The sequence below is a fragment of the Nicotiana sylvestris genome, chromosome 1 (assembly GCF_000393655.2).
Source record: "Nicotiana sylvestris chromosome 1, ASM39365v2, whole genome shotgun sequence".
NCBI lineage: Eukaryota > Viridiplantae > Streptophyta > Magnoliopsida > Solanales > Solanaceae > Nicotiana > Nicotiana sylvestris.
In genome coordinates this window covers 63,773,830-63,795,829 of record NC_091057.1, presented here as the reverse complement: position 1 = coordinate 63,795,829, position 22,000 = coordinate 63,773,830, and the positions used below count along the sequence as shown (strand labels likewise).

The window sequence follows — 22,000 nt, the reverse complement described above, 5'->3', positions numbered from 1 at the left end:
TTTCTATTCTATTTACTATGTAGCTAAAATTAAAATAAAGAATGTAGTATTATTTTATTGTATTCCTTTATTTTTGTTATTCGTTATATGGGCATAAACATATACAATAAATTTTATTATCTTCTACTTTCATGAGTCGATCTGTATATTTTTATATTTATTTTAGTTTAATATGTAAGAAGCTATAAGCGATTGTTAGAAAATGCATAGAAATTTATTTTTTATATTATGCTAGCTGGCATGAAGGACAAATGCACGGCTATGGACAATAGGGTAGCCTCATTTCGCCTTACCAACCCTAGAAAAACTCTGAATACAAGCCTAGATTATTTGTGCAGACAGACTTTAAGTGTTAAGATCAAAGTCGAGGAAAAATAACTAAGATCGTGCACTAAGGTCCCTAAGCATTCACTTAGTAAAAAAAAAAGGAAGTGATCAAGCGATGACAACCTGGAGCTAATGCTGTATTTTGTCCCGGGCCCGGGCCTTAGTGGGCCTAACGGGCCGGGCCTCGCGGTCCCGGGCTTCGTGGTCCTGGGCTCTGGCGGTCCCGGGCCTGGCGGTCCCGGTCTTTGTGGGCTCAATGGGTGGAACCGGCCCGTGACGGGCCTAAGCCCACATGGTCTTGTGCTTAACGTGCCGGGCTCGTGGGCTTCGCGGGCCTAGCGGGCTTTTTTTTTTTTTAAGACAAATTCTTGTAGTATCATGGCTATATTAAAAATATATATGTATATCTAATTATTAAAGTGCTTGACGAAAAAGAAAATAACAAAACAATAGTAAAACACTAAATTGTCATGCATAATATATTTTCTTGTAGTATATTATATTGTATCTTATGTATATATATTCTCTTATATATTTTCTTTTAGTATATGTATTGTATCTTATGTATATATATTCGCATAATATATTTTCTTGTAGTATATATATTGTATCTTATGTATATATGTTCGCATAATATATTTTCTTGTAGTATATATATTGTATATTATGTATATATATTCGCATAATATATTTTCTTGTAGTATATTATATTGTATCTTATGTATATATATTCGCATAATATATTTTCTTGTAGTATATATATTGTATCTTATGTATATATATTCGCATAATATATTTTCTTGTAGTATATTATATTGTATCTTATGTATATATATTCTCTTATATATTTTCTTGTAGTATATATATTGTATATTATGTATATATTGTAGCATAATATATTGTCTTGTAGTATATATATTGTATCTTATGTATATATATTCTCTTATATATTTTCTTGTAATATATTATATTGTATCTTATGTATATATATTTTCTTGTAGTATATATATTGTATATTATGTATATATTGTAGCATAATATATTGTCTTGTTATATTATGTATATATTTTCGCATAATATATTTTCTTGTAGTATATTATATTGTATCTTATGTATATATATTCTCTTATATATTTTCTTGTAGTATATATATTGTATATTATGTATATATTGTAGCATAATATATTGTCTTGTAGTATATATATTGTATCTTATGTATATATATTCTCTTATATATTTTCTTGTAGTATATATATTGTATATTATGTATATATTGTAGCTTATAAACAATTCTAAGTATAGACAAAGAAATATTGCGAAAAGAAGCTCATGGGTAGAAGCAATAAATTTTATTACCAAAAAATGGCATATCTTTCTTAGTCATCCTTCCCCCAATGGAATGAGCACAACAAGGTACTAATACCACCATTAGAAGGAAAAAAACTAAGGAAGATGTGCCAAAATACAAGTTACATATTATTCTATGTATTATCTCTAACAAATCTCATAAATCCTTCAAGGTTCGGAGGAGGTTGCGTTGGTGGTGGTGGAAAAGAAGCTTGTTCATCACCACTTCCGGGCGAAGCCGAATCCTCCGCAAGTTCCGCTATCATTTCTTCATAAGCTTCATCTATCGCCGGTTGTGCTTCTGCAATTCCAAAGTTTCTTCTTTCCGAGCGGATCCAATCTCTAAACAATACTGATTTTTCCAAGCTATCCCTCATAGACGCTCTATGATCACCTATTTGCAGTCTTGCTTGACTGAAAGCGCTCTCTGATGCAACAGTTGAAGCTTGAATTGATAAAATATCCCGAGCCATCCTTGCAAGAACAGGAAAATGTTTTTCCCTTGCCTTCCACCATTCCAAAAGATCAAAAGAGCCGTCTGGATTCTCCTTTTCAAGTCCCTGAGACAAATAAACTTGAAGCTCATTTAGATGTGAAGTTTCATCATAATTTTCACCTTGAGACCCCCTGAACTCCGTCCAAGATTTAAGAGCTTTTAAGCCCGCAACTCTTTTAGAGGATTGTGAGCTAGACGAAGTAGGGGTTGGAATAGTTGGCCTAGCATGCTCTAAGGCAAGTTGATAAGCATTATAAACTGTTTGAGCGTTAATCTTAATTGAAGCTTTTGCATCTGCAAGTGTCGCAATTTCCTCATTTGAAAGATCTAAAGCCTTATAAATATTTGAATACCAAAAATGAGGACCTCCCAATTTCATTGTAGGATTTAGCATTGCAGCAAGACCATAAATAGGAGGGATAGGAAAAAAATATTTTTTAAACTTTTGTTTCATTTCATTTATAGCAAGTTCATAAATATCCCCACCCTCACTAAATTCAACAAACAAATCAGATAGTGCTGCAATATAAACTAAACAGTTTGAAATAGTAGGATAATATTGCCCAGAAAATGCATTTGTAGCAATTTGAAAATGTTCTAAAAAATCTAAAAGAATTTTAACATTAGTCCAATCTTGAGTGGTAAGCATTTCATCATCATCCTCACCACCTACCCGAGAATTAAACGTTGCATTAATTGGGTTTCTATATTCATATGCTACTACTAAACTTTCGTACATACAATTCCATCTAGTCGGGCAAGGTTTAGGAACCTTTCTTTCTCTAAGGCCATATTCATCACATTTTTTAAAATACTCTCTAAGTCTACTTCTACGGTTTGAATAAAAAAGCCAATTAAGAGCCATTCTAACCTTTTCAATTTCTATGTTTAATATTCGCATACCATCACCGACAATTAAATGATAAATATGACAAATACATCTAACATGGAAAATATTAGTAAATGCAGGATTTAGTGTTGTTGTAAGCATGCCTATAGCACTGGTGTTACTAGAAGCATTATCCATTGAAATTGCCATTATTTTATCGCTAAAGCAAAAATATCTACAAATATCTGCAACAGTGTTAGCTATAAACTTACCTGTGTGACGCGAATTAATTATTCTATATGCAATTATGCGTTTTTGCATTATCCATTCCTCATCTATCCAATGACTTGTAACAGTTAGGTAATCACAATCATTACCACTTCTACCAATATCAGTAGTAATAGAAATCCGATTAGGTATATGAGTAAATAAATACCGCAAATATTGTTCATATTCATGTTTGAATTTATAAATATCACTCTTAACTGTTGCGCGAGGCCAACCTTTATAAGTAGGATTAAACACTCTTCTAATATAATGAACCCAATTAGGATTAGAAGCAAAAGTATAAGGTAAGCACATAACAGTAATCATCTTTGCTAATTCTTCACGATCTCTATTTGGATCGTAATATAAAATACCTCCGGTGACAGTGTTAATTCCTGGTTGAACTAGATTTGAACCTGTACTAGGGTTAACCGCAGAATCTACACTTGTCCCCTCTAGCTGCGCTTTCATTTGAAAAAATCTAGCCTTATCTCTAGGGTGTGTTTTTATGTGCCTAGTCAAACTACCTGTGCCGCTACGGTCTCCAGTATATTTATGCGACATTAATTTCCCACAAGTTTTACACTTAGCCTTATTTTTTTCTCTTACTTGAGTAAAAAAATTCCAAACTAATGATGTTTCTAGGCGTTTAGCAGGTTCTCTATTAAAAGTAGGAGTTTCTACAGGTGGGTCGACCGGTGCATCACTTGGGTTATTAAGAGGACTAGTAGGTGTATCATCTAAATTCCGGTGCTTGGGTTTCATCATCATCCTCATTTTCCTCATTATTTTCTAAGATGGTTTCATTAGGATAAAGAGCATTCATAATTTCATCATCTAATCTATCACCTGGTGCAACATTATGATAAAATTCACTATCGGTAAATTGAAAACAAGGGTGATCACTATCAAGAATTACGGAAGGAGGAGGACGTCTAGGTTGGCGACTACTTTCAACTTGCTTATCTTTTCTAGGTCGGGGAGCCGGGGGAAGGGTAGTTGGTTGGCCACTACTTTCACCGGTTTTATCTTTTCCTTTACCAAACATTTTTTTCAAAGTAAATGCCATATTAATTATAATTATGCAAACTAAACCACACAAAAATATATTCTAAAAACGTAAGAGTTGAAACGAGTTTACCGGATTGCCGAACAACTTCTTGAAAATTGAAAATCGTTGAACACTTGAAAACTTCAATTCAACAACTTCACAATTTTTCACGAAATTTCAACAATAAATTAAGTAATTGTAGTAGAGAGATTGAGAGAGATTGAGAGATATTGAGAGATATTGATGAATTGGTGAATAAAAATGAAAGAATGAGGGGGTATTTATAGTTGAGAAATGGGGAAAAGTGTAATTATATAAAGTTTGGGGTTAAAATAAAGTTTGGGGGCCAAATGGCCATTTTTTAAAATTAAAAACGGTCATATTTTCAGCCCAAACGGCTAGATTTTAAATATGGCCGTTGGAGAATTTTAATTTTTTTTTTTAAAAAAAAAAAAAATAGTCGTTGGGCCCGCCAGGACCGGCCCCAGGCTCGCCTGCCGGTCCCGGGATAAACGGTCCCGGGCTCGTGGGCTCAACCTTGAAGACCAGCCCGTGACGGGCTCAGGAGGCCCACCAAGACCGGCCCACCCAGGACCGGCCCACCAGGCCCACCAGGCCCGTTAGGACCGCGGGCCCGGTCCGGTCCGGTTCAGGCCCGGCCCACCGAGCAGCCCTACCTGGAGCTGGTAAATGGCAACATTTGATGTCCATAAAATTTGGTAAATATAAAAGATAGCATTTGATGCATTCAGATATAGAATCTAGATGCATGGTTATGGATGGAGAAAGGAAGCTCTCCCAAAAGAAAGTAGATTAATAGATATTATTTTGCGATAGTAATTTCTTTTAAATCTATCGGAATAATTTCTACAATATTTTTATTGATTAAGAAAAAAAAAATATTTTGAATGGACCCCTTATGTTAGTTAACTTGTGTCTTCTAGAATAAACTTGAGAATATATAACTTTTCAATATTTTTAGTTAACTCTTAAATCTCCAAAGGTTATATGTTATTGTTGAAACAAAAATAATATGAAAACTTGTGAAATTGAAGTAATAAAATTATAAAATTGGGAGAAATATTAAGTTGAATACAGTAATTGAGATGCATGATTGAAAACTTCTATGGTGTGGAATTGGCTAAATAGAATCAATAATAATCATTTCCAAGAATTTTTTTTTGGTAATCTTTTATTTTTGTAACTCAAATATAATTTTTACTATAAAAAATATATAATTTATTGAGATAGGTTACACGCACAAAGCACGTACTCTAAAACTAGTTATAATAATAATAATGTTGACAATCATAATTATAATGGTTATAAAATAAATTGGTGGTTTGATAATCACAAAGAAGTCTGAGCCCGTTTGGACATAAGAAATTATTTTCCTTTTTCCCAAAAAATTTTACTTTTTTCTGAAATCAGCGTTTGTTCATAAAATTTTCAATTTTCACTTGAACATATATTTTGAAAAATTTCAAAAAGCTGTTTTTCAAAATTTTCACTCAAATCGCTCACAAACTTCAAAAATAACCCAAAATTAATTTCAAATATCATTTTCACTTGAAAATTGTTTACCTCAAAAATACGAGTAATTTTATAAATATAATTCTATTTATGGTGAATGTCTATATTTAGAGAGATTCTAGGGTTTATTACTTGGTGGCTAAGTCACTCTCTCCCTATAAATAGAGGGTTCTATTCCGATGTAAATCATCCCATATCAATAAGAATTTCCTCTCTCTACTTTGCTCTACAATACTCTTCTTCTTTTATTATTTTATAACACGTTATCAGCACGAGACTCTAACCAATTGAGTAGAAGCTTTGGGATTGAGCATAATGATTGTCAATTGTTCCATGAACTTTCTTCGTGATTAAATTTTGGATTTAAGGTAAGCATTTTACTTTTCTCTTTCAAATTCTTGACATTCTACAATTGATTTTAAATACAAACAAAGACGATAAATTTTGATTGTAACTCTAATGGAGTTTGAAAGAAATTATAACCACCCAAAGTGGTAAAATTTCTATGCCTTGCCATGATCAAATTCATGTATGATTGTGAGCAAAGAATTAAAAATCCGTCCCATTGAATTTGCTCCATTCTCATTCCCTTAAGAGAATGTGATAGCAATATGTGATAAGTCTGAAAGAAGACAAAATTATTACCGTGAAGGTATCAATGGATGTGGACGTGGCAATAGACGAAATTATAATCTTCATCATTGTGATAATGGGAATAATAAGGATTCTCAAAATAATCTTTCACAAAATATTTGTCATTGATTTGACATGAGATTTTATAAAGCACATATAGATGGTTATGGTCCATTCATGATGTGAATGTGACAACATCTGATTTATGAATACATATTCATTCTTCAAAGAATATGAACGTGTCAGTGGTAGTGAATATACCACACTCACCTCTAGAAGGAGGTTTGAGATGATAAAATAAAATAATATCATTATTATGGCATGAATGGTCATTGGTCACGTACCTATTGTATGCCAAAATATTTTTGCAATGTGATTATTAAAGGGCAACAATAATGCAAGAAACATATCTTGCATATAATTTTGAACATGACCATAATGGTATAACTTTCTCCTTGAAAGAGATATATGACCATATGGATGTTGATAAATATATGGTAGTACAAAATTAATTGAGAGCTCTGGAAGAGCCAATTACCACTATTTTGGAGAAATAAAATTGATTATCAATAAGATATTGTGTTGTAGTAAGTCTCAAAGAAACTTATTTAGTTTCTAAAGTATTCGCGAAAGCGGTTGGTCATACTGAGACTATAAATAAAGGAAAGGTTTAATATCTTCTACTACTACAACTTGTAGCGGGGTAATATGTATGTGAAAAGTTACCCGCTTTATTCTCTAGTTTGTACTATACAAATAAAAGAATGCCATAATAAAGTAGAAGTTTATTGATATAAAAACTCATATCATAATAAACTTGGTGTTTATTAATAATTGCACACGTCATGGTATAAATTTGAAGTTTATTAATATTGATAATTTATTCAGTTGGCATTTGGGTTAGCCATATCAATTTAAGTATGGCGTGCAAAAATAATAAAAAATTCACATGGGTAAACATTAAAGAACTAGAAAGTTCTTTACGAATTCTCTTACATTGCTTGTTCTTATTAATTAGTAGACCAACTAAAATTGGGATTGAATCCCATGAATGCTGGAAATATCAAAAGTGAATATGGGTCCATTCACCTTCCATGTATACCACATAAGATGCATCTATGAGATGGTTACATGTGCAATTATTATTAACTCGCAACATGGTATTTTGCGAGGTAACTTGCTCAATAGTTTAATTTCGAGCATAATTTCCAGATTTTCTATTCAAGAAGTTCATCTTGATAAGTTGGTTTACATCACAACCAGTTTAACAAAATAATTTATTGAGTGTCTCCACTTAATAGCTAAACTATTGCTTATGAGAACAAAGTTATATGTATCAGTTTGATATAGGTTATATACGAAAGTATATTACATTTTCCCCTCACAAATGGTTCAGGGTCAGGAATCAAATAATTCCATCTTATTATTATTGATGTGTAGTGTATATTGATTAACACCATAACGCACAAAGATGGGTTCTCAAAGTTGAGGAAACAAGTTAGTTTTTCTAACATGAGGGGGAGACGTGATAAACAGTTGAGAAAAAGTTACGTGGAATGAATTATCATGTGTATATCTAGATCCTCGAATAAAATAATATGAACTTGAAGTTCATAAAAGGATAATTCATTTGCAATATATTGCAAAGCATGCCAAACGCATTTGCTGGTCTAAAGAAAGTAACTATATTCTCATTACAAATGCTCCTATTAAGTCCTAGAAGGACAAAGTCTATGGTACGCTTAAAGCGTATATACTAATTGGTTTCAAATAAAACTTCTTGATAAATAAGATGAGCAAATGATCAAAGTGATCATAATAAGGAGGCAAGTGATCTAGAAGATCACACGACATAACACTTCATAAAATCTCATGAGAGATTCAGGTACCTGAATATATGAATGAAGAGATCTCTATGTTATGTCTTTATGAAAAAATGTTGGAATCGATATAAAATGTTCGTCGACAACATCTATGATAGCGCTAAATATAGATGAGGATCTTAAGTCTGTCGCCTACAGACACAAAAATATTGGCCAAATGGAAGAGACACAATTCGAATAGAATTGGTTTCATATGAAAGACATATAATTTTGTCTATGTTGTTCAAATACTTGAAAGTATAAAGTCAATGGTATGTGCAATCAGTTTTCGATATCTTATATGTCTAGCATGACATAAAAACTTGATATGCATCTAAAGTTTGTTATATGGCTTATATGACTTAACTTATATGACAATCCATGAAGGATTTAAGTTGTTTGAAGCATCAACAATTCTTGATCTTGAGGTACCACTTCCTCAGTGCAATTTGTGCACAAATGTATCTTGCTATAACTATTGGGCTTATTGTCTCCTTTCTTATCTTAAAAAAATTAAGCATGATAATATGATAGCAAGAGTTTTCACCTCTATGTGAAGATATTGAACTGACGATTCTAACAAGATCATATAAAGACAATACATCTTAGCTTCTACCAAAGATCTTTTGATGATGGTGCACAAGATTGGAATGCAGATGTTTAAAGATGTGAATTGATGCTCTCATCAGGGGGAGTTAATGTGCGTTACACTCTTTTTCCCTTACAATGTTTTGTCCCACTGAGTTTTCCTTGCAAGGTTTTTAACGAGGCAACCAAAAGGCGTATTATTAGATATGTGTACTCTTTTTCCTTTACTAGAATTTTTTTCCACTGGGTTTTATTTTAGTTAAAGTTTTAACGAGGCACATTATCTGTTGAATAGACATTCAAGGAGGAGTGTTATAAATAGAATTCTATTTATGGTAAATGTCTATATTTAGAGAGATTCTAGGGTTTATTACTTGGTGGCTAAGTCACTCTCTCCCTATAAATAGAGGGTTCTATTCCGATGTAAATCATCTCATATCAATAAGAATTTCCTCTCTCTACTTTGCTCTGCAATACTCTTATTCTTTTATTATTTTATAACAAGTAACAATTAAATTTGATTTGTGGTTTTAAAGATACGTGACTCAGTTCAATACCAATTAATAATCAAGAAGTATAAAGTATAAATGAGAGAAATGAGTGAATCAAACCAGTGTTACTTAAGTAATATCGACCTCGAGCACAGTGACCTCGAGATAGGTTAAGGACAATAAGGCAAGAACAATAAAGCAAGAACAGTAAAGTAAGAGCAATAGAGCTAAATGATAGTTCTGATGAACAATGAGCGAGAAAAGTAGGATAGTATATTCTTTGCAAATGATTGGGGTCCCCTTTATATAATAGGGGAACCCTAAACAAGGTACATTTCTATTTACAGTAAGGAATCTTATTGGGACAACTGTATAACCGCCTAGTACGGATTGTACTAATTCGTACAAATCTATTCCGGAATTTACGCCACGATCTTGGGTACGTGGTAGGAATCTTGTCCTTCTATAACAAACTCATAATGGCATTATCTCGAGGCCAGTCACGTTCGGCCTCGATGTTCATCGGACACTTTGATCTTTGAAGCCTCCCATCGGTCTCGATCCTGGTCTATTTCGATCTCGTTCTTGAAGTGACCCTCGAGCCCACAAAATCGGGTAGCCCTGATTTCTATCGTATACAGATAGTCCCTGTATTTCTTAGATTAACGACAAGAAACGAATTGAGTCCTTGATATTTACCCCGATTTGCCACGACATCATCATCGTAACGTAAGCGACTGAGGAAACGAAAGCTTGGAAGTTGATCTTTCCCGAGGAAAACTCCGAGAACTTTTAGCGAGTCCGGCAGCAGGGAAAGTTCTGAGGGCGAAGACACTTCTGCCGATAAGGACCATGTTGCTTAGGTTTTGTGCTCTTAGTAATTTTTTTGCTTTTGAGGCTGATCGACCCTTGCAAGGAACTCTTGATCGTGACCTATATATCTTGTAAAAAGGTTTATACAAAGCCTGTTTCCTTCCATGGCTTCTGAATCTGTTACCCTTTTGTGCGGGTCAAAGCGCCTTATCATAAAATTCCTTTTGAATGTCTAAAGTTTGAGATGGTGATGACCGACAATAAGTTCTGCCCTCGAACGTTTCTGATCAATGGTCCCCGAGTGACCATTCGAACTTGAGTTTGAGTAGCTCTTAGGTTTAACAATTGATGAGGTAAGGTAGCCCTTGGGCTTGATAGTTGAGTAAGTGCACGCTCGATCTTGAAATGAAAATAGACCTTAGACCTTACAGCCAAGTGAGGACATGCTCGAACTTGAGATGAGGTGGCCTTTAGGTTCGAAAGATAGTCCCCGAGTGAGAATTTTCTCGAACTCGGGTAGCCTTTGGGTTTAGTAGTTGAGTGAGTACTTGCTCGAACTTAAAATGAAAACAGCCATTAGGCTTTATAGTCGAGTGAGGATTTGCTCGAACTCCCAGTAAAGTTAGCCCTTGGGTTTTATGGATAATCCCCGAGTAAGGGTTTGCTCGAACTTGGGTTAAGATAGCCCTTGGGTTTTTATGATCGAGCGAGGACTTGCTCGAACTCGAAGTAGAGTTAGCCCTTAGGCTTCATAGATAGTCCCCGAGTGAGAATTTTCTCGAACTCGGGTAGCCCTTGGGCTTAGTAGTCGAGTGAGTACTTGCTCGAACTCGAAATGAAAATAGCCCTTAGGCTTTATAGATAGTCCCCAGGTGAGGATTTTCTCAAATTCGGGTAGCCCTGGGGCTTAGTAGTCGAGCGAGTACTTGCTCGAACTCGAAATAAAAATAGCCCTTAGGCTTTATAGTCGAGTGATGATTTGCTCGAAGTAAAGTTAGCCTTTGGTGTTCATCGGACACTTTGATCTTCGAAACCTCCCATCGGGCTCGCTCCTGGTCTATTTCGATCTTGAAGTGACCCTCGAGCCCACGAAATCAGGTAATCCCGATTTCTACCGTATACAAAAATATTTTTCACCCTGTTTTGGAATTTTACAATTCTTATGTCCAAACGCCCACTAAATTTCAAATACCATTTTCACTTGAATTTTTTTTCCACCTTTTTTGGAATTTTACCATTCTTATGTCCAAACGCCCTCATAGTTAGTTTCTTTTAGGATTAATAGGTTTGAAGGTGTCCAAATCGAAGTTTTACTGGTGTATCAAAAGGGGGGAATATACTAAATTTTGTAAGATAAAATTAAGCCAAAAGATTAAATGTATGGTAATCATTGAAAATTTATTACTTTCACAAGAATATGGTTGAGCATCATAGGCTTAAAAACATTGTCTAATTAATAGCTTGACGGCGTGCATAGACTATAAAAGAAGATAGATTTGTTGTTTGATTGGAACATCGAATATTATGCCAAAATTCATTTCTCATACATAAGATAGAAAAAAGTATAAACATAAATGATTATAACTTTAAAATACCTACGTACATCATCCCATGTTAACTTGAAGCACTCCTATTCAATCACAATTGATATATTGGAAAGGGGAATTAATATGGCTTGAGCTTTGTTTGTGCTTTTAGCTCTCCCTTTTAGAAACCCAAATTCAGTTTATTGAAAATTTGAAGTAAATTACTACCTTTTGTCAAAAAAATTCTTAAAAAACGTGGTTTTTGGGTTGCCGCAGGACTAATTCCACAAGGTACCTGCTGTCTTTCCGCAACACAATTACGAAGTAACTTTTTCCACCAAAGCATAGATAGATAGATGAGAAGAAATAACTAGAGTTTTGCCTTCTGTTTTTGAAGTTAATATTGGAAAATTTATGGACAATTCTAATTCTAACATTAAGGATAGACCCAAAACCAAAAGAGTTAGTACTTAGATATTGAAGGAGTAGAATTGCTTCATTTTTGAAATCTGGATATGCAGGGTAAGTTTAGTTGCATCATCTATGTATCAATGCAATCAAAGAAGACAGACAGAATAGTTTAATTGACAGAACTATTTCAACTTATATTCTTTTCTTTGTCCAGCTACAAGTTGTAACCAAAACTTGATATCTCTACATTTGATGCACTAAAAGCATGATAATCACTACATTTGGAATACTCCTATCTATGAGGTTATATCTATTTTATTCTATGACCCTGTTTACAACTTGCCCCAAATACACTCTACATAGAAGCAAGTCTTGAAACAGCCATGAGACGGGTTCTTGCCTTGCCTCCTCTGTGTCTGCTAATTTTTTGTATCTCCTCGATACTGTATTTTATCGGACAAGCATCCTTATATTTGACACATCTTAGTCCTATGGAGAGAGTATACATATAGTACATCTCCTAGCAGCACCCCCACCCCCCCCCCCCGATCATTGCACCTGGATGGTTGAGGTGTTCCAAGTTTGAGTTGCTTCGCGCTTCATAAATAGGGCATAGAGTAGCTCATTCCATGTATCTGGGACTCCCGGCAGGCACCAGTGGCTGCAATCTTGCCTATTGATAGGCGCGGGGCCTACCTCAGGACCCAAATAGTACATAGATGAATGTCCATCTTTTCTTCTGGAGGTCAGATGTGTTACGTTTAGAACATGTAATGCTCCTAGATTTGATGTGTTTGAGCGAGTTGACATTACATCACGAAATATACTGTATCGAGCCCATGTGTGGGGTGGCACCAATGAAGAGCCTAAATCTGGAAGTGCCTCCAGGTGACAGCTTCCCCCGGTTCTCCAGTCTCCACCTCTGCAAATCACGCAATATATAGCTTTGTCAATAACCACAGGCTATCACCAAAACAAACGGAAATGATCATATCATCAAGGTTAACAACTAGGTGAGGGAGCAGAAGTTTTTTTTTTTCTTCCTACAGAACCCCCTGCCTAAAAACAGGTGCCCACATATAAGAAAAATGAAGGGGAAAAAGGAACTATAAAAAAAAAAAAAAAAAAAAAAAGACAACCACTCAGGAAACAACATAAAAGAAGACTCTGTTTTTTAATATAGAAATTAATATAGGGTAAAAAAGAAGACTATCTGTTGAAAGGTCAGCGTATTCGACTAATGAACAGAAACAGGGTTCATGCCCTTTGGAGCACTAAAGAAAGCTCTAGAGCGCACAAAAAATTGGTATTTCTGCTTATGCTTTGAAGTATAGAACAATCTGTCAGAAAGTGCTCTGACCAATAGCCAACTCCAGTGCCAAGTCACTCGACCATAGATGTTACATGTATAAGTCCATTCTATTGAGGGCATATTCGTGTCTTATGATCCTCAAGTAGCACAAACTCCGGGTTTGTCAACATGAGGGTATAGTAAAGCTTAAGATCACTAACCAGGTAATGTCATGACTGCAAGGTGAGTAGAGGTGCAAAGTGTTTAACAATTATAGGTCTAAAGAACAAATTAGCAAGGACAAAGAAGCTTGGAACCAACCTGAAATGTACCGGGGCATACGTTCTAAAGTAGACCTGGGTTTTATTGGAGTTTACTTCACGATTTACCCAGTCTAACACCGTTTGCAAAGACCTCTCATAGGCAGTATCCACTCTCATATCCATCTTCACCTCTGAGCCCTCTTGGAAGTAACAACCCCTGAAAACATTTTCATATTGCAGTTTAACACATAAGATAGCACAATATCACAAACGATGAAGACAATGTCCACATCAAAGACACTGCTTAGTTTCAGAATGGCTCTATACTAACAACATTAACAGTTCATATTGAGAAGCATAAGACGATCGAAAGGGAAAACAGGAGTTCTTCTAAGTGGAGAGAGGTACCCTCTTATGGTCTTCTCATAGTTCCACCAGTGCCCAGTATTGAAAACAATGATATCTGCATCCCTCCATTTTAAAGAGTTCCAATCCATTTTATCTAACTTTAGAGTTGTTCTTATATTGGCCGGGGATCCAGCAGGAGGTCGGCTCTGCAGCACAAGAAACGGAGCCCTATAGTATTCCACAGTGCAATTGTAATCAGCAAACTTGAAGACCAAAAACCCTTTGTGTTTTGTGATAGGACTGCCATTTACTTCATAGATTGTGTCCTTGTTGACTATAGCTGAAGAAAGGATGCAAAGCAAAGACTCCCACTGGTTTCTCCCAATTGAGTCTCCAGCAAACACTATACGTTTATTCCGCAGTTTCTCTAGCATGGTCCTGGGATTAAATCTGTTTCAAGGATTGAAAAGGTAAATCTCTAATTTCCTTGATTGAATTGTGACTTTAAGACCAAGTGATAATATCTATGCATAAATAAATAAGAAAAAAGAAATATCAGGATCACATCTAGAAAGACGTGCCAGAAATAAATCAAGAAATGTACTTCTCCAAGAAAACAATAAAATAGTTAAATAGAGCATTCAAACTTATCAAAGCATAAGTTAAATGCAGCATTCAAAAGTTTCCTGCAAATTAAGCAAACGAAATCCTTTTCTCTTATTTCCAGTAATCCAAATTGAAACTAGAAGAGATCTGAATAAATCATATTAACGAAATAATTTCTTGGACCAAAACACTTGAAAACTTAACAACTTCATAATATAATCCAATATCTTTTAGTGTTGTTCATAAACATGGAGCAAAAGGAAATAACAATGACGGGGCGGGGGGGGGGGGGGGTATAGAGATTGATCACTAACTTGATACCAAAATTTGTGGTTGAACAAGTTTAACACTACCCCTTATAGACTATTAATAATTCATTCTAGGGCAATTACAAGAGTTGAGTAATGCTGTCTAGAAATCACAATCATGTCATTTTCACATAATGTTATATTGTTAAGTCGTGTGGATTTATGCCATTATAAATGCTAAAAATAATACACATACACAAAGCTAAAAGAAGGGACAATTTTACAAATACAAATTTCATCAAAAACATGTGTCACCAGAAAGCAGCCCAAATTGACATGTCCAATGCTAGTTTTTTTCCAAAATATAGCAAATAAAAATAAACTCAAAATACAAACACTATTTCACAAACAGAATTCAAGATACGCTAACTTTCACAAAATTAGGGTAAAATGTAAATTAAAAATGCAAACTTTGGATAAAAAAACCTGGGCAAATTGCAATGTTTAGGCTGCCATCTCCATTTTGTATAGAACAAATCAGGCCTTCCATTTTCAGTGCACCTGAAACCTTCATCTAAGAATTTACAATCTCTAGAATTATACAAAGGATAACTGTCATCCCAAACCCAATCACCATCAAACACATTACAAACACTACCATTTTCACTCAAAAAATCAACTCTTTTACTCTCAGCAATATTATTATTAGGCCTATTAAACCTCAACCATAAAAACCTCTGAGACTCTGCAGAAAATTTCAAGACTTTAGCCACACTTCTGTAATCCAACAAGGCAAAGCACAAAACAAGGCATATAACTAAGAAGAATCCAAGAATGCTCAAAGAGGGCTCAAAAAGCCTGAATCTCTTCATTTTCTTAACAACAATCAAGAAAGTAACTTTTTCATACTCTTTCTGAGATGGGGTTTCAGCCATTGTTGTGAATTTCTTGATAAAAATACAAACTTTATAATTAAAAAAAAATTAGTAAAGCAAAGAAGAGTTGTGGGGTTCAAGCAAGAATGAAGGGGAAATAATCATAACAAGTTTGTTCGAATCATTGTTCTTTTATCTTGGTTCTTTACTTGCTAAAAGAGTAACACAAGAATTATTAAGTTTGGTGTTTTTTTAGTAAAGATTAGTTAGAAAAGAGATGGGCGTGGAGAAAGCAAGGTATTAAACATGGAAGAATGAAAATGGAGAAAAGGGGAAAAGAGTTGGGTGAAAGGGGAAGTGATGAGTGTAGTTTGTATTTGTAAGGGGTGGCACTAGTAATGAAGGGTTAAATTTCAAATCTAGTAATAAGGATCTTAAAATAATAATACTGCATTTATGGTATGGAATTTTTTAACTTATTTCAAATTTTACCTGTTAACTGTTTTAAAAAATTCAGAAACTGGCAAATTCTGTCCAAACACATTCTTGAAGAAATAAATGCAAGAGAAAAGGGAGAAATTTCCTACATTTTAGCCGGTAAAAAAGTTTACTTGTGTTTACACATAATCAATGAATAAAAAATAAATTATTTTTCATGCATATAAGTAATACTATTATTTTTTACTCTAATTTTTTACTACTAAAGTTAAATTATTTGATGTAATAATTTTTTACCTTAATTCTGGTAAAATATTTTTTCTATTTTGAAAATTGGGAGTACTAGTTTTCAAGGGAAAGGACATGAGTTTAGCAAAGTAAGTATTGTTACACAAAGAGGGACTTCAATATATATAAAAGTTACCTTTCTATTAGAAAGAATAAAATCTAGATTTAGACAATCTTTGTGATCTCGAATATTTGGTAGAATCTATATATTATATTAATAGGAGAGTAGTGAAGCATGAGGTTAAGTCAAGTGGCAAGCTAAAAAAAGTCACTTGACAATTTTAAGACAACATTAAAAATTTGAATTATAAATGAAAACATAATTAATGGAAGTAGTAGTTCAATAAGAATTATTTTTTAATTATAATACAAATCGCTATTAGTAGTATAATTTAGTTAATATTTTTTTGTATAATTATGGTAGGGATGAAATAAATTATGGTAGGGACGAATTTTAATAATTGATCAAGTTTTGTAACTGACCTCATTTTGGTACAATATACATTACTATAGGTATCTTTAATTAAAATTTTATGCATAATTCAGTTATGGTAGGTATCCTTTTTTGAGAAAGAATCAATTAAATTTTCGTTTTGTATCTTACACATTAATTTTAAGTTGAAATAGTAATTCTTTATTTAGTACAAACTTTGTGTCTAACCTTATTTAGGTGCAATATACATTACTGTATGTATCTTTAATTAAAATTTTGTGTATAATTCAGTTATGGTAGGTATCTTTTTTGAGAAAGAATTAATTAAATTTTTATTTTGTATCTTACACATTAATTTTAAGTTGAAATAATAATTTTTTATTTAGTACAAGCTTTGTATCTGACCTTATTTGTGAACAATATACATTACTATAGGTACCTTTAATTAAATTTTATGTATAATTCAATTATGGTAGGAAAAATAATTAAATAGTAATATATATATATATATATATATATAATGAGGTTATATTAATGCTGACAATTCGGACAATAAATACTTTATACATAAATAAATATTTCTTAAAATAATAGTGAAAATATTGTTGCAACAATTAGAGTTTTTACGATTAATATTTGAATTGAGTATTGCTAGGTTAAGTTTGAAAGTATAAGATGATTTTTGGAAATGTGGTCCAATGGAGAAAATAGAAGAATAAGATATATTTGAATTTGAGATGGGACTTTTTTTTTAATATGATAAGAAAAATCATATTTAAGAATATGAACAATAGAGTCAAAGTTACTATTGAAATAATTTTTATTTATTATTTGTATTATATTAAATTGAATGTGATAAAAGTGGATATTAAATTCAAGTAAACTAATAAAAAGTATATGACAACGTTAATAATAGTAAGTATTGAATATACAATAGCAAAATGAGAAACAAACAGAGAAAAAATCAAAATTTCTATCATAAATAACAAATAAGGATAAAACTTATTTAAATTTGATATAAATTTTTTTTTAAGTATGATAAAAAATGGTCATGATGTGGATAAGGCCACATAACTAAAGTTTAATAAATTAAAAAAATCAAAATATTAATATTAAGAAATAGAAGGAAATAAAATAGTTTAAAAAATAAAATAAAATAAATATATAATGCTTACAAATATTATTAATAAATTTAGACAATTTGATAATTTTGGGTATTAATTTTAAATAAAATAAATATTTATTTCAAGATTAAAAAATAATACATCGATTTATATAATAATATTAAAGGATATAAACAGATTATTGTATTAAATAAAGAGGCATGTTAATGAAAGCCACATAAGAAAATAAAATACTATATATTAGGTAACTTAATAGCAATATTCAAAAATTTAAAAATATTTAATATTAGAAATAGAAGGGAAAGACGATTGAACTTGAGATTTAGATTAAAATTATGGTGAAACGCTCAAACTATGGATAGGACTACAAAATTAAAATTTTACTAGATAAAAAACTAAAAATTGTATAACAAATTAAAACTAAGGAAATACAAAATAAATATCTCATGTGGGTAATTTTATGAACGAAAATTAAAGTCTATTTGTATCCTAACGTTAAAAGAGAAAGAAAATTTAATTACACGTGATACAAAAATAATTATAAAAAAATTCAATAGATTTAAAATATAATAATAAAAAAATTATCTATTAATATTTTAAACTAATTCAAAGTTATAACTTAAAATAAAATGTGATATATATATTTTGTTTATTGGTAAAATATTAATGTAAAAAACTAATTAAAAATTCATAGTAGGGAAGAGGATGTATAAAGAGGAAAATAGAGATAGTGTGAAAATATTTATACTTTGAATTAATTAAGTATAAGTATATTAAATAATTAAATAATACTCAAAACTATTATTGAAAGATTTAAATGAAAATAGAGTTCCAAGTAAGAGGATAAAAGTACAAAAATAAGTTAAATTTTAGGAATAAAAAAATTTATATTTATATATGTTTATCAAAAGGGTAATAAGCAAGATATCAAATCAATTGGTAAGCTAATAAAAGATCACATGACTATAACACTATTAAGTAATAGATAATGCAATAACTATAAGCAAAGATTAAAGAGAGAGTTATTTAAGGTGAAAATGTAGAAGGATAAGACTTATTTGAATTTGCGGTGAAACATAAAGTGGTAGTAAGAATTTTGTTAAATAATATGCTCAAACAAGACATATCACAAATGTGATATGTTTAGTATTATTTAATATTGACCATAAAATAAAATACAAGCACTAAATCAAGGATTTAGATTGTTACAGATATAAAATAAAAATATAAATAAAAAGAAACATGTTATCTGGAAGTTTTAAATTTTAGGTAACTCCAATAACTCAAATTATAATTTGATATTTGTGTCCGCGCATCACGCGGATACTAATACTAATTTATTATTAGTAAAGAATGTTATAGGTTACTCCAATACTGTGTCAAAAGTATAACTCTTACGATTATAGGTATTTAATTTAACTCAATCTCCCCAATATAGGAAAATGAGGATTAAATCTCTTCATTCCTTTATTGTTTAACTAGTATTAGTATCCGCGCGGATGCACGGACATTAATCATGCCAAATATTTAAGTTATTTGGATTGTATTTTAGTAATCTTAAAATTTACACTTTCTCAGTAAATATAGATAATCATTGGATATTAACTACATAAAAATATTAACCATTTCTTCTATTTTTTTTATACCATTCTTGCCGGTGTCATTGGAACCTAAAAATAGTCAGGAAGCAAAATAATAACTCATATTTATGGCAAAACAATCAAATGTTGAGACAATGAATGACTGTTTAGATAAGACTTAACTCTTTTACTACTACTTGAACTCTTATTTGGTGTGTTGATATCTCTTAAAAAATATTTCTTTCTTAAAATTTCAGTTACTAAAACATATTTTTTCAATAATAATTATTTTTATAATAATGTAATTGAAAATATTATTCTTAATTCAAAACTCATTTTAGTTGGTTATCTAAAAATATAAAAAATTCTTTAGCTAGTGATTTTTTTACTCCATTTTGATAGTTAACATTAACCATGTTAAATATCTGAGTTATTTGAATTATATGTAAATAACCTTAATATTTAAACCTTCTAAATAATTATAGATAATCGTCAGATATTAATTAAGAAACACTACGTGAAAAAAGACTAATATTTTCTCAATTCTCGTAGTGATAATTTTATTTTTGCACTATTCTCACAGGTGTCATTGGAACCTACAAATAACCACAAAGTGAAATAATAACTCAGATTTATGGCAAAGCACAAAGGTTAACACGATATAAACGATTCTTTGATTACGACGTGACTCTTATACTACGATTTGAACTCTTATTTGGTATGATTTTATCTTTCAAAAAATATTTCTATTTTGAATTTTCAATTTCTAAAACTTCATATATATTATAATAATGATTATCTTTATAATGATGCAAGTGAAGATATTATCATTAGCTTAAAATTTACTTTAATTAGCCATCTAAAATTTAAATGATTTTTTGGCAAGATTTATTTCAGCATGACTCAATTTTAAGTTTATCGATATTTCTAGCCCCAGAATTTGAATTTTTAATACCCTATATATACAAAAATTTTGTTCTTTGAATCATTAAATGTTAAATTAGTTGAATATTATTATAAAACATTGCATATATTGTTTTAAAATTGTCAAGTAGTTTATTTTTTGTCACGACCCGGATTTCCCACCATCGGGTGTCGTGATGGCGCCTACTATCGGAGCTAGGCAAGCCAATTATTTAAAACACCTTTCCTGCATTCTTTCAAACAATATAATAAACGAGACAAAATTTAAGCGGAAGACTTTAAATCTAAAGCAACAGAAAACCAAAAGTGCGGAAGTTTAATACACATCACTACCCAAGGTCTGGTGTCACTAGCTCACGGACTACTACAGAATACTACAAACAATGTCTGAAAGGAAATACATCATGTTTGTCTGATACAAGATGAACAAACGAAAAACATGGAAAGGGACTTCGGCCTGCGAACGCCAGCTAGGCTACCTCGAGAGTCCCTGGACTGAAGATAGCTCCCAGAAGTCCTACTGCTGTGGTCCGTAAGCTGCTCCCTGATCTGTGCACAAAAATGCACAGAGTGTAGCATCAGCACAACCGACCCCATGTGCTGGTAAGTGCCTGGCCTAACCCCGGCGAAGTAGTGACGAGGCTAAACAGGACCTACCACAATTAACCTGTACAGATATATATACAAGTGCAAGAAAAAAAATAATAACAAGATAATACAAAGTAAAGCTAGGAGGGGACATGCTATCGGGGAGTAATAGGTAAAAATGAAATATCGGAAATAAGCAGAAGAGACTCCCGTTACCATGATATATATATATATATATATATATAAGTGGACGGCGTGCCACACGATCCCATAATATCATATTTAAGTGGACGGCGTGCCACACGATCCCATAATATCATATATAAGTGGACGACGTGCCACACGATCCCATAATATCATATATAAGTGGACGGCGTGCCACACGATCTCATAATATCATATATAAGTGGACGGCGTGCCACACGATCCCATAATATCATATATAAGTGGACAGCGTGCCACACGATCCCATAATATCATATATAAGTGGACGGCGTGCCACACGATCCCATAATATCATATATGATTGGACGGCGTGCCACACGATCCCATAATATCATATATAAGTGGACGGCGTGCCACACGATCCCATAATATAGTTCATAATATCTGACTTCATATAGTAGACCCCTTCAGGGGAGAATAACAACTCAATACCTTTAACCCGGCAAGGGTACAGCTAACAGCCCAAAATATCCCGACAAGGGAGAATATATATATCAGTCTACACATCCCGGCAAGGGAGTATTCACAACACATTCTCCTTTTTAAATCCATTCTTCCTCAACTAACACATTCATGTTCGAGCTAACGCTCCAAA

At 32.4% G+C, this 22,000-nt stretch overlaps 1 protein-coding gene across 1 annotated transcript; it reads right to left on the bottom strand.

Annotated features, from left to right (window-relative positions):
- Positions 1 to 12,341: 12,341 nt before the first annotated feature.
- On the bottom strand, positions 12,342 to 15,998 carry LOC104228310 (protein trichome birefringence-like 10). The gene is made up of 4 exons (XM_009780750.2): positions 15,417 to 15,998; positions 14,137 to 14,526; positions 13,787 to 13,945; positions 12,342 to 13,096 (listed from the first exon to the last, which is right to left on the bottom strand). Exons 1-4 carry the CDS (start codon positions 15,863 to 15,865, stop codon positions 12,724 to 12,726), a joined length of 1,371 nt encoding a protein of 456 aa, XP_009779052.1. The 5' UTR covers positions 15,866 to 15,998; the 3' UTR covers positions 12,342 to 12,723.
- Positions 15,999 to 22,000: the final 6,002 nt, after the last annotated feature.